Below are 12,662 nucleotides of genomic sequence, written 5' to 3'. Positions count from 1 at the left end.
CATCTAGGACTATAGTGTCCTGATCCATTTGGGGGCATGACCAGAATATGAATAATAAATAATTTTCCATTATACCTACTGTGATTACTAACATGGTGAATGTAAGTAGATATAAATATGCAACAAAGTGGTAAGAAAGGGCCGATTAACACTGCCCCCGAAGCCTGGCTGCTGATATAATAAAAAATCCCCTCTTCCATAATCCACCCAAGTTAGTTATATACTAACATGGTGAGGGGCCCACTAAAACCATGAAATGAGGAGAGACGAGTTGCTATATTCAAAAGAGAAAATGAAAAGGGTCTGGTTGTGGAAATGGAGGAGCTTAGGCACAGCACCATGCTCACTGGGTATATTTATGTGGCAAGTTATCCATTCCAAATTCCCTGTATTCAATTTGGAAATAGAGCTTTGCACTTCAACAGTGCTTGCCACCTGAGTGTGCAAAATGCTTTATTAAGCCACAGAACCAACTTGTGATTTTATAGCTAGGAAAACTGAGGCAGAGAGATCAAAAACCAAGTTCTCAGAAAAGATGTAAAGAAGAGCAAGGTCCATGCACAACTGTCCATCTGTATTTTTACCTACAATTGCATGTGGAATTAACATGTGCATACAAGTTGTAACTGTCACCTGATTTATGCACGAGACTGCACACAGACATCTGGCTTTCTGTTTTTTTGAAAGTCTGGCTCTAAGTAAGATGGCTGTGGTCACGTGTCAAGTACATAGCAGGGTCAGTTACAGGAAAGACATCACTCAGCTGCCAGGCCCATGTTTTAATCATTTCTCCACTCACTTCTTTCCATGAGCATTGCCGTTTTTCCAGTACAAGCTCAGAATATTTCCATATATCGTGTCCCTAAACAGACCAGGCTATCAAAGGTCATACTGCTGCTGCGATCATCCATGCACACTATTAAATGGCATTTTTAATTATTTTCCTTTGTAGGTTAGCAGCAAACTGATGTTGACTTGATTTGATTTTCTTAGTCTAGACTGCATTTACACTAATCTGAAATTAATCAATCATACCGCTCAGGTCTTTGCTTACAAACTGTCAAAAATGTCTAATGTCATGCCAAATCCTGCTACTGCTCTAGGTATCTATCCCCAATCTCTCCTTGATGTACCTGCATTCTTCTGGGCAATGTCAATGGGACATGTGAATTTTTCGGAGACCAGACCATTAGTTCTCAGAAGTTGGTCAAGGTGTAGCAAGAGGTTGCTATTATGAACGAATTGGTTTCCAAATTCCATTAATGACCAAATTGCATTAAAATCTGAAAATTTATACACATGCAGAAACTGATTCTGTAACCCTAACTCAGAGCAGTAGCACTAACTCATGCATATCGGTCCCATTGACTCATGTTAGTAAAGGCTACCTGACATGTGTAAGGGTTGAGGAGACAGACCCGTAAAGATGATTATCAGTCTGATTGGAACTTTCTGTAACATCCACTGTAAATTGATTATTCCAGTGGAAAACAATTACCACCACAATCATATAAATAGTCAAATCTTTGTCACATTAAAAAAAACATTTAAAGTAGCATGAAACAATTTTTCCAGATCTACATTGGCCTAAAGCAAATGATCAAACAGGTTAGAACATTCATATTGCACAACATTTACGCACCTTCTAAGATACAGGTGTGTAAAGTCTTATTTCATTACACTACAGACGCCAGCATGGTTTATGGCTGGGAGTTAGTGATGGCAAACAAGCCCTGGAGTTTTTAATTAGTTTTTATTTTTTCAAATGAGGAAATGTTTATTTAAACCTAATAGGCAAAATTATAGCCTAAATAAATTACCAGATTTTCAGTAGAAAATTACACACAGATGTATCACCTGGACATAGCAGATCTTTTCCTATGTTACAAGCATAAAAAAGGTTAGTGACGTCAGTGTAATAACTGAAAGCTTTAGACAGGCTCAAGCATGATGAAGGTTTTGAGCTCATACGACAGCCTTTTCACTTCCTAAAGATCATTGCCGAGATGTGGCTCCCCAATTAGCTCAAATTGGAGTGTAATTTATGCACGAGGACTGACTGAAGTTTTTCCACTTGGCTGACTCTTATACTCCATCTGCTTCCATTAAGAGTTGAATCCAGTATTCCTTGGGCATCCAAAACTCCCATTCAGTTCCAAGTGAGCTTTGGTTGCCCAAGGAATATAGAGTTAGTGCTATAGTTTTATCCCCGTGGTAGATATAGTATGCTATTGTATAAAGCAATCCATTGTCAAGGGAAATTCACAGAATAGTCTTACCTGTGAGGACACACACTAAGTCCAGTTCTACAGGAGCAGACCCTTTAGGCCAAACTCAGAGGTGTTGGGTAATTTTATTACGCTCCTATTTGTGTAATTTAAGTTCACTCTTATCTGGCTCCTTTCTAAAGTGAGCAATCCCCCTGTACGGACTCTTCCTTATACTGAGTTGATTCCCACAGATAAGGTGACCAGATTTTTCAAAATAAAATAAGGACCCTTCTCTAGCAATATTTTGCCTGGTTGTAAAATGCTCAGGAGCTTCCTATTCTGATTCTTTTCTTTGATCTGTTCTGCTTGTATTGTAAAAGCTCCACTTGGAGCAGATCAAAGACTAAGCTCTGCCTCGTTCCTCTGCACTCTTTGTGGGGAGAAGGGAAGAGTGAGATGGGGGAAAGCCAGGTACTGTCTTCTCTTTCCTAACCCCCAGCGGGCCAGCAGAGGGTTTTTTTGTACTGACTAGACTGGGTCATTGGCTCACCTGGGAATGCACATTTTAACAGTAAGGGTAATTAATCATTGGAACAATTTACTTAATGATATGGTGGATAGGAACATAAGAATTGCCAGACTGTATCGGACCAACAGTCCATCTAGTCCACAATACAGCCTCCAACAGTACCAGATGTTTCAGAGGAGTAGGCAGATGTGGGATAATCTGATCCACCGCCGACATTAACTATTGAGACCAGGATAAAATTTAGAGACTGACCTGTTAGCCATAGTAATGTCCAATCCCTTTATGAATCTTGCAAAGTTTGTGGCCTTAGTGATTTCATGTGGCAATGAGTTCCACAGTTTAATTGCGCATTAATAAAAGGAAATACTGTTTTTAACACAGTTTTAAATTTACTCCCTTTTAATTTATTGAATGTCTCCTCCTTCTTCTTGTGTTATAAGGCAGAGAGAACAGAAGTTCCTGATCTATCTTCTTTAGGCTATTCTATATACATTTATCATGTCCTCGCTTATTTGTCTCCTTTCTAAGGTGAACAAACCCTTCAATCTCTCTTTATGAGTTTTCTCCCTGGCCATAGATCATTCTTGTTGTCCTTCTCTGAACCCTCTCTAATTCTGTTGTATCATTTTTGAGATGGGGTGACCAATACTGCACACAGTATTCTGGATGAGACTTCACCATTGGTTTATATGATGGCACTATAATAGCATTCCTTATTCAACATAACACCTGGTTTGCTTTTTTGACCACAGCTGCACATTGAGCAGAGGCCTTCATTGCTGTCTGTAATGATGCTCACATCCTTTTCCTGAGTTGATGCATGTTAATTTAGAACACTAAGGTATATGAACAATTTAAATGTTTCCTTCCAAGATGATCATTCTAGCTGTCACTGCCAACACTGTAACTCTGCAAAACTGAAAGATTTAGAAATCTAATGTACATGTCACCATTTTGATCTTAGAAATTATTCTTTTCTTTTTGTGTTTCACTTAGCTTAGGTTTGCCAACCTTATATAGAAATGTTTAGGCACAAATAACACTTTCCATTGATATGCAAAAACCCAAACCGAACAAAAAAAAAAAGCCTGACAACATTTCTATTGTTAGATTTTCCCCCAAAAATATCTTGTGTTTTGTTTTGTTTTTTAACAAATCAGGAGTTTAAGGCACCTGACAGTGTCTCTTTAATGCATATGTATCTAGGTAACAGAAAACATCAGTGAAATCTTTTCACAAGCTTCCTTCCAAACAAGGGCTTGTTTCTGTCATGTCCAACCCCAGTGGAATAAATACATAAGGGTAACCCCTGAGTTTCAAGAGGATAAAAGGGAGAGAGAGAGAGAGTGTTTGTGTGTGTATTTAATTACACACACACACTGCTTACGTGGCATTTAAAGTTGTACTAAACATGATTGTTATATTTAGAAGTTGTTAAAAGAAAGTTGCACCTATTTTGCTCAGCATAGCAACTGGAAGGTTCACATATACATTGCAGCTTGCATTTGTAAATCATGAATGGCCTGATTCCAAACCCACAGAAGTGAAGGGAAAGACTCCTGTTGATTTCAGTGGACTTTGGATCAGGCTCTAAAACCTGTATTTCTGAGCTTGCCTGTGTGAAGTCACGTGCCCAGTTTTGTGCTCTGTCATTTGGTACCTGATAAATTTTGCCCATCCAGAGTTTTACAAGCAAGTGGTGTTAAGGAAGCTTTTCCACATAATGGGAACGCTTATGTCAATTACATGTGAGCAAGGAGGGCAACAATTAGGATGAACACAGCAGAATCTAATAATTGCTATAAAGAGGAAGAAAGTTTTGGGAAAAATGCATGTAATTAAATTCTATACCTTGGCCAAATAAAATGGTAATCCTGTTGCACCGTGGTAACCCTAACAACAGATGTCAAACACTTTCTAGACCTCTCATTGATTTAGATTCCAACAAGTTTGCTTTGTTGAGTAGAGGGGTTATGTAAATCTAAGCCTCACATGCTATTAAAAAAAGTCTTCTTTGACAATAAAAGGGCCCAAGAAAGAGCTGCTGAGTGCAAAAACAAACCCTGCATTCAGGCAGGCAGTGTTGGGAGTACATGCAGTGACAGCTAACGGGGGTTGTTTTTCTTAGGTCACATTTTAAAGGAGCACAATGACCACTTTTGTCAGCCAGTTGCTTATTAAACCTGATAGTCTGCCCAGAAGGAGAAAGGCTATGTGACCCCCAAGCACTTGTCGGTTGTGGCAGAGACGTAGCATCTTATTAAGCCATCACCTTCCAAATTTCTTGTAGTCCTCTGCTGAAGGCAAATAATAGCACCATGTGATCTGGCTATCCACTGTTGTAATCTGACTTCTCTTTGCTTGGAACCTAGCCCCCACTATTGTAGGATGTTATTTGGGGGCCTGGTTCTGCACCCACTGATGTTACCAGGAGTTTTGCAATGGATTTTGAGGGGTACAGGATCAGGCCCTTAGTATGTAAGGGCACCAGCAATGGCCATGTTTAAACTGCAAGGCCAGACACAGTTCCCCTGCATTCAACACCTTAAAGAGCTACCAGTTATGCAAGGATGGATTAAGACACAGTTCTTGAATCCTTGGTCTCTGGGCCACATGGTCGGTAGGCAGAGTTACAGCAGAGTAGCAGCCCCTAATGTTATGTATTGCTGGGGCAGACTTGGGCTTCCTCATTCAGGAAGAAGGAGACTTCTGGGAAAGGAGAGTCTCTCTTGCGGGGATCCTTGAGCAGCTTCAACTGGGAGCAAAGAGGGCAGTTCCAGGCACTATTTAGCCTTAATCCACTCCTGGTGATTTATACAAAGAGGTTAACAATAAATCCAGGACTGAACTAATGAAGGTTCTCACCCAGGACATGGGAACTCAACTAAGCTATTCACATGAACAGGAACCCTGCCATTATTACAGGTATTGTGTAAGACATTATTCAGGTTCCATTAGGGAGCAAAAGAAAATCCAGAAACTCTACCAAACAGCCTAAGTGACACTGGGGTTGGCTGACACTTTAAAGGTTTGAGCCAAACACCCACATGTTGTCTGCCATCAAAATACTCTCTGGTTTCTGTGTGAAAGTGCATGGGGATGTTCCGTGCTAATAGGTAAACCCAGCCCTTCTAGCTTTAAGTGAGTTCCAGGGGCAAGAGCAAGAACAAGCCTGTACATTGGAGTTGAGAAGGTAGAAGGCCAAAGAGACATGCAGAGACAGAGGAAGCAGCAGCAAGGGCTAAGAAAGACACGGTAAAGAGACTGAAAACAAGTAGAGCAGAGAGACAGAGAAATGAAGAGAACAGGAGAGGACAAGGATTGAGACAAAAGGGAAGGGGGAGGGAATATCCAAGGAAGATCTATTTAGAGGAAGAGAGAAGAGATTATAGAGAAATACATCTACCTTGTTTCATATGGAATTGTCTAACTGGAATTGATTTTAAGGGAAGTTCCTCCATGGGAGAATTATTCATGGTTTAAAGTAAATCACCAAGCACTGAGGCAGAGCTTGCTTTTGTCTATATTGGCATATCTCTAGTGATTTCAGCCTACTTGTTGCTTGTGATTCACACAAGTAAAAGTTTAGGTCAGGCCAGATGGTCACAATCAACAAAAGAACAGCCATATTGGGTCAGACCAGTGGTCCATCTAGCCCAGTATCACTGCCTCTGACGGTGGCCAGAGCCAGGTGTTTCAGAGAGAATGAACAGAACAGGAAATTATTGAGTGATCCATCCCCTGTAGTCCACTCCCAACTTCTGACAGTCAGAGGCTAGGGACACCCAGAGCATGCAGTTGCATCCCTGACTATCCTGGCTAATAGTCATCAATGGACCTATCCTCCATGAACTTATCTAATTCTTTTTTGAACCCAGCTATGCTTTTGGCCTTCACCATATCCCCAGCAACAAATTCCATGAGCTTGACTATGCACTGTGTGAAGTACTGCCTTTTGTTTGTTTTAAACCCGCTGCCTATTAATTTCATTGGGTGACACTTTGTTCTTGTGTTACGTGAAGCAGTAAATAATACTTCCTTATTCGTTTTCTCCACACTATCCATGATTTTACATACACCTCTATCCTATTCCCCCCTTAGGAATCACTTGTCCAAGCTGAACGGTCCCAGTCTTTTTCATCTCTCCTCATTCAGAAGCTGTGCCATACCCTGTAGTTAGAAAGAGAGAGCCTGAGTCATGAGGCCTGGTGTAAGGCCGAAGGCCCAAACTCAAGTCAGGCCCTGCTGATATAAAGCAAAGGTAGCAAAGTCAGGCTACGAGCAAAAGTTAATGAACCTGCTTTGTAATAGGGCCTATCTCACACATGAACTTGGCAAGAACAGGGCTGGCATTGCAAAAACACAAGCACTCCTGGGCACTATGTATTCACAAACACAGTCCAGAAGGATCGTGCCAGAACACACTGATACCAAGTTACACTATAAACACACTCCCCAAAGAGGATACAGGACATACTGACCTCTCCTAAAGATAAAATCAGGATGATGGATAGAGATGTTTTGACTGAACCAATGTACAAGGTAAAGGGTGGTAACTAACGACATTAGAGGGGCAATATCTAACTTATTTGTATAAAAGAGGAAGAGTAATGGAGCAAATAATTGAGCAATCAATTTGCAAACACCTAGAAGATAAAAAAGGTGATAAGTAAGAGTCAGCATGGATTTGTCAAGAACAAATCATGCCAAATCAACCTAATAGTTTTTTTTGACAGGGTAACAAGCCTTGTTGATAGGGGAAGAAGTAGATGTGGTATATCTTGACTTTAGTAAGGCTTTTAATACTGTCTTGCATGATGTTCTCATAAACTAGAGAAATACAACCTAGATGGAGCTACTATAAGGTGGATGCATAACTGGTTGGAAAACCATTCCAAGAGAGTACTTACCAGTAGTTCACAGTCATGCTGGAAGGGCATATCGAGTGGGGTCCTGCAGGCATCAATTCTGGCTCTGGTTCTGTTCAATAGCTTCATCAATTATTTAGATAATGGCAAAGAGTACACTTATAAAGTTTGAAGACATTATCAAGCTGGGAGGAGTTGCAAGCACTTTTGAATTTTAATCTATCCTCCAAATGATCCTGACAAACTGGAGAAATGATCTGAAGTAAATAGGATGAAATTCAATAAGGACAAATGCAAAGTACTCTACTTAGGAAGAAACAATCAGTTGCACATATACAAAATGGGAAATGATTGCTTAGGAAGGAGTGGTGTAGAAAGAGATCTGGGAGTCATAGTGGATCACAAACTAAATATGGATGAACAGTGTAACACTGTTGCAAAATAAGCAAACTCATTCTGGGATGTATTAGCAGGAGTGTTGTAAGCAAGACACGAGAAGTAATTCTTCCCCTCTACTCCATGCTGATTAGGCCTCAACTGGAGTATTGTGTCTGGTTCTGGGCACCACATTTCAGGAAAGATGTGGGAATATTGAAGAAAGTCCGGAGAAGAGCAATAAAAATGATTAAATGTCTAGAAAACCTGACCTATGAGGGAAGATTGAAAAAAATGGGTTTGTTTAGTTTGGAGAAGAAAAGACAGAGGGGCCATAACCGTTTTCAAGTATATAAGAAGTTGTTACAAGGAGAAGGGAGAAAATTTGTTCTCCTTGGCCTTTGAGGATAAGACAAGAAGCAATGGGCTTAAATTGCAGAAAGGTAGTTTAGTTGGACATTAGGAAAAAATTCCTAACCATCAGGGTGATTAAGCACTGAACTAAATTGCTTAGGGAAGTTGTGGAATCTCCCTCATTGTCTAATCTTAAAAATATCCAAACACCTGTCCTGTCAGGGATGGTCTATGTAATACTTGGTTCTGCCATAAGTGCAAGGGACTGGACTAGATGACCTCTCAAGGTCCCTTGCAGTCCTACAATTCTAAGAGAGGTCACAAAGGGGGCGTCTTTGTCCGGCCTAGGGGGAGTGGAAGGTCCTATTGCTCACTGGTCAGAGTACATTGTAACAGGCATACTTGTGCTAGTGTAACTGTAGACATTGATCCGAGGAGCTAGGACCGTGCTTTGTTGACAATAAACTTGGTCTAGTGAACTGAGTCTGTGTTGTCTTTGGGCAGTTTGATCAAGGTCTGCTGGGTCAGCTATCTGCAAAACACACATGCAGCCAACAACCTTAATCATTTTTGTTGCCCTTCTCTGTACATTTTCAAATTCCAATATATCTTTTTTGAGATGGGGTGACCAGAACTGCACACAGTATTCAAGGTGTGCGTGTACCATGGATTTAAATAGTGACATTATGATATTTTCTGTCTTATTATCCATCCCTTTCCTAATGATTCCCAACATTCTGTTAGCTTTATTGACTGCTGCTGCACATTGAGCAGATGTTTTCAGAGAATTATCCACAATGATGCCAACATCCCTTTGTTGAGTGATAACAGCTAATTTAGATCCCATCATTTTGTATGTATAGTTGGGATTGTTTTCCAACATGCATTGCTTTGCATTTATCAACAGTTAATTTCATCTGCCATTTTATTGCCCAATCACCCAGTTTTTTAAGATCCTTCTGTAACTCCTCACACTCTGCTTTGGATTTAACTGTCTCAAGTAATTTTGTATCCTCTGAAAATTTTTCCACACCACTGTTTAACCCTTTTTCTATATAATTTCTGAATATGTTGAACAGCACCGGTGCCAATACAGATTCCTGGGCAACACCACTATTTACCTCTCTCCATTCTGAAAACTGACCATCTATTCCTACCCATTGTTTTCTGTCTTTTAACTCATTACTGATCCATGAAAGGCCCTTCCCTCTTATCCCATGACTGCTTACTTCACTTAGAGCCTTTGGTGAGGGACCTTGTCAAAGGCTTTCTAAAAGTCCAAGTACACTATATCACCGATGTATGCATGTTTGTTGACCCCCCCCCAAAAGAATTCTAATAGATTGGTGAGGCATTATTTTCCTTTATTAAAGCTGTGTTGATTCCTCCCCAACAAACTGTGTCTGGTTTAAGTGGTAGGTTACATACCACACTTAGTCGTTCTGCAGTTTCACATTTGAGTTCCTTTAGAACTCTTGGGTGAATATCATATAGTCCTAGTAACTTATTACTGTTGAGTTTATCAATTTGTTCAAAAATCTCCTCTATTGACACCTCAATCTGGGACAATTCCTCAGATTTGTCACCTAAAAAGAATGGCTCGGGTGTGGAAATCTCCCTCACACCCTCTGCAGTGAAGATGGATGCAAAGAATTAATTTAGCTTCTCCACAACAGCCGTATCTTCCTTGAGTGCTCGTTTAGCAGCTCTATCATCCAGTAGTCCCATTGTTTGGCAGGCTTCCTGCTTCTGATGTAATTTAACATTTTTGCTGTTAGTTTGAGTCTTTTGCTAGTTGCTCTTCAAATTCTCTCTCAGCCTGCCTAATTATATATTTACACCTGACTTGCCAGAGTTGAAGCTCCTTTCTATTTTACTCAGTAGGATTTAACTTTCCATTTTTAGAGGATGCCTTTTTGCCTCTAACTGCTTCTTTTACTTTGTTGTTTAGCCGTGATGGCACTTTTTTGGTCCTTTGACTATGTTTTTTTAATTTGGGGCATACATTTAATTTGAGCCTCTATTATGGTGTTTTAAAAAGTTTCCATAGAGCTTGCAGTCATTTCACTGTTGTGACTATTCCTTTTAGTTTCTGTTTAACTGGCTTCCTCATTTTTGTGTAGTTCCCCTTTCTGAAGTTACAGCTACTATGGTGGGCTTCTCTGGTATTCTCTTCCCTCTCCACCCCCACAAGAATGTTAAATTATATTATGGTTGCTATTATAGAGCAGTCCAGTTATATTCACCTCTTGGATCAGATCCTGTGCTCCACTTAGGACTAAATCAAGAACTGCCTCTCCCCTGGTGTATTCCTGGACTAGCTGCTCCGAGAAGCAGCCATTTGTGGTGTCTAGAAAATGGTCCCTTCTAGTCTTGGAATCTTCAAATCTTTAAGTGAGAGGAGAATCAATTCTCACTGCTGCCTCAAGTGCGAGCCTCTGTCTAGGTCAGAGGTGGGCGAACTATTGTCCGCGGGCCACATCCAGCCCATGGGACCATCCTGCCCAGCCCTTGAGCTCCTGGCCAGGGAGGCTAGCCCCTGGCCCTCCCCTCCCGCGCAGCCTCAGCTTGTCATGCCTTTGGTGAGGGAGGCTGCAAGCTCCTGCCAGGCAGCGTGGTGGCATGGCTGGCTCCAGCTGGGCGGTGCAGTGCCAGTCCTGGTGCTCTGAGCAGCATGGTAAGGGGGAGGGAAGCATTGGATGAGGGGCAGAGGGTCCTGGGGGGCAGTCAGGGGACAGGAAGCAGGAGATGTTTGGATGGGGCAGAGGTTCTGGGGGGGCAGTCGGGAACGGGGAACAGGGCAGCTTGGATAGACGTGGGAGTCCTGGGGGTTCTGTCAGGGGGTAGGGGTGTGGATAGGGGTCGGGGCAGTCAAGGGACAGAGAGAAGCGGGAGTTGGATAGGGGGTGTGGTCCCAGGGGGGGCAGTTAGGGGTGGGGGTCCTGGGAGGGGGTGGTCAGGGGACAAGGAGCAGGGGGGGTTGGATGGGTCAGCAATGTCTAGGGGGGGCAGTCAGGGGGAGGGAAGTGGGAGATGGTGGATAGGGGGTGGGGCCAAGCTGTCTGGGGAGGCACAGCCTTCCCTACCCAGCCCTCCATACAATTTCAGGACCCCGATGTAGCCCTCAGGCCAAAAAGTTTGCCCACCCCTGGTCTAGGTACTTCCTGGCCCTCATTGCTGCAGTATGAGAGCACCTCACCTTTTAGGCAATGCTTGTCTTCTTTCCAGCTATTTCTTTCTTTAGCTCCTGTCAGCATTGATGCTTGTGCATGCTCTGGGGCAGCCACTGGTTCTGCTTTCATAGACTCAAACTTTAAGGTCAGAAGGGCCCATCGTGATTATCTAGTCTGACTTCCTGCACATTGCAGGCAACAGAACCTCACCCACCCACTTCTACAATAGACCCCTTTTATCTCTGCTGAGTTACTGAAGCCTTCAAATCATAGTTTAAAAACTTCAAGTTACAGAGACTCCACGAACTCCCACAGGGAGTCAATGGCTAAGCTATGAACGGGACCCCAGAGTCATCTTGTCATGCAGGACAGCTGCTGCAGTGGTGCCGGAATAACACTATCCAGAGCCATTTCAAAGGCTAGAGTGGCAGAAATGGTGCTGTCAAAAGGTGAATTAAATGTAAAAGACCTGCTCAGTAGGGCAAATACAATATCTGGGAATGGCTTTAAACCCCAGTCCCCCTCCAGGTTCCTATAAGTTAATGTTCCTTTAAGGACTGTAGAGTAAGAATAACTACTAATAGATAGTGGTGTTTTCTGATGATTGAAAGGATGGTGCGGGAAGAGAAGTATTTCTCTGTGTACCTGACAGAACTGCATGTGGAGAAGGCAGATCACTTCTAAGATCCATACAGCTGACAATTGTATACAAGGTTCTGAACTAATCACAGAACCTTGCTCTTTTCACTGTCATTACTGATCCATGACAGAACCTTTAGGAGTTACCCACTCTGTGTAACAGGTGAAATCCTGGCTCCACTGAAGTCGGTTGGAATTTTGCTATTGACTTCAATGGAGCCAGGATTTCTATTCTTGTGTCCATACACAAAAATGTTTGTGATAGTGCCCACGTTCAGTTGGCAGCATTACAGTTGCACTTTATCAGATCAATGCTCATCACCAGGGAACTCTTCAGGGGGGTCACTGCACCATTGCAGTAGCAGAGCAGTAGCAGAGTAGCAAGTTTGTCCGCCGGGCACAGTGCCTAAATGCTTCTGCATCCTCTTCACAGATCACGGTCTCCCCTACTCCTGATTTACTTTGTTTCGAGCTACTGCAAATTCTATAACATTGGTGCACTGCAGCTTATTAA

The 12,662-nt window shown here is 42.1% G+C and overlaps 1 protein-coding gene across 2 annotated transcripts in view; it reads right to left on the bottom strand.

Annotated features, from left to right (window-relative positions):
• Positions 1-11,598, bottom strand: part of CHGA (chromogranin A) — a 40,884-nt gene extending 29,286 nt beyond the window's left edge. For both annotated transcript variants that reach the window (XM_043517863.1, XM_043517864.1), the window contains exon 1: positions 11,536-11,598. In XM_043517863.1, the coding sequence (XP_043373798.1) occupies positions 11,536-11,593 (58 nt within the window). In that variant the 5' untranslated portion in view covers positions 11,594-11,598. The remainder of the gene's footprint in view (positions 1-11,535) is intronic.
• Positions 11,599-12,662: the final 1,064 nt, after the last annotated feature.

Source organism: Dermochelys coriacea, chromosome 6 (assembly GCF_009764565.3).
Source record: "Dermochelys coriacea isolate rDerCor1 chromosome 6, rDerCor1.pri.v4, whole genome shotgun sequence".
In the NCBI taxonomy this organism is placed as follows: domain Eukaryota; kingdom Metazoa; phylum Chordata; order Testudines; family Dermochelyidae; genus Dermochelys; species Dermochelys coriacea.
The sequence above is the reverse complement of the archived record's forward strand: the minus strand, read 5'-3'. Positions and strand labels throughout refer to the sequence as shown.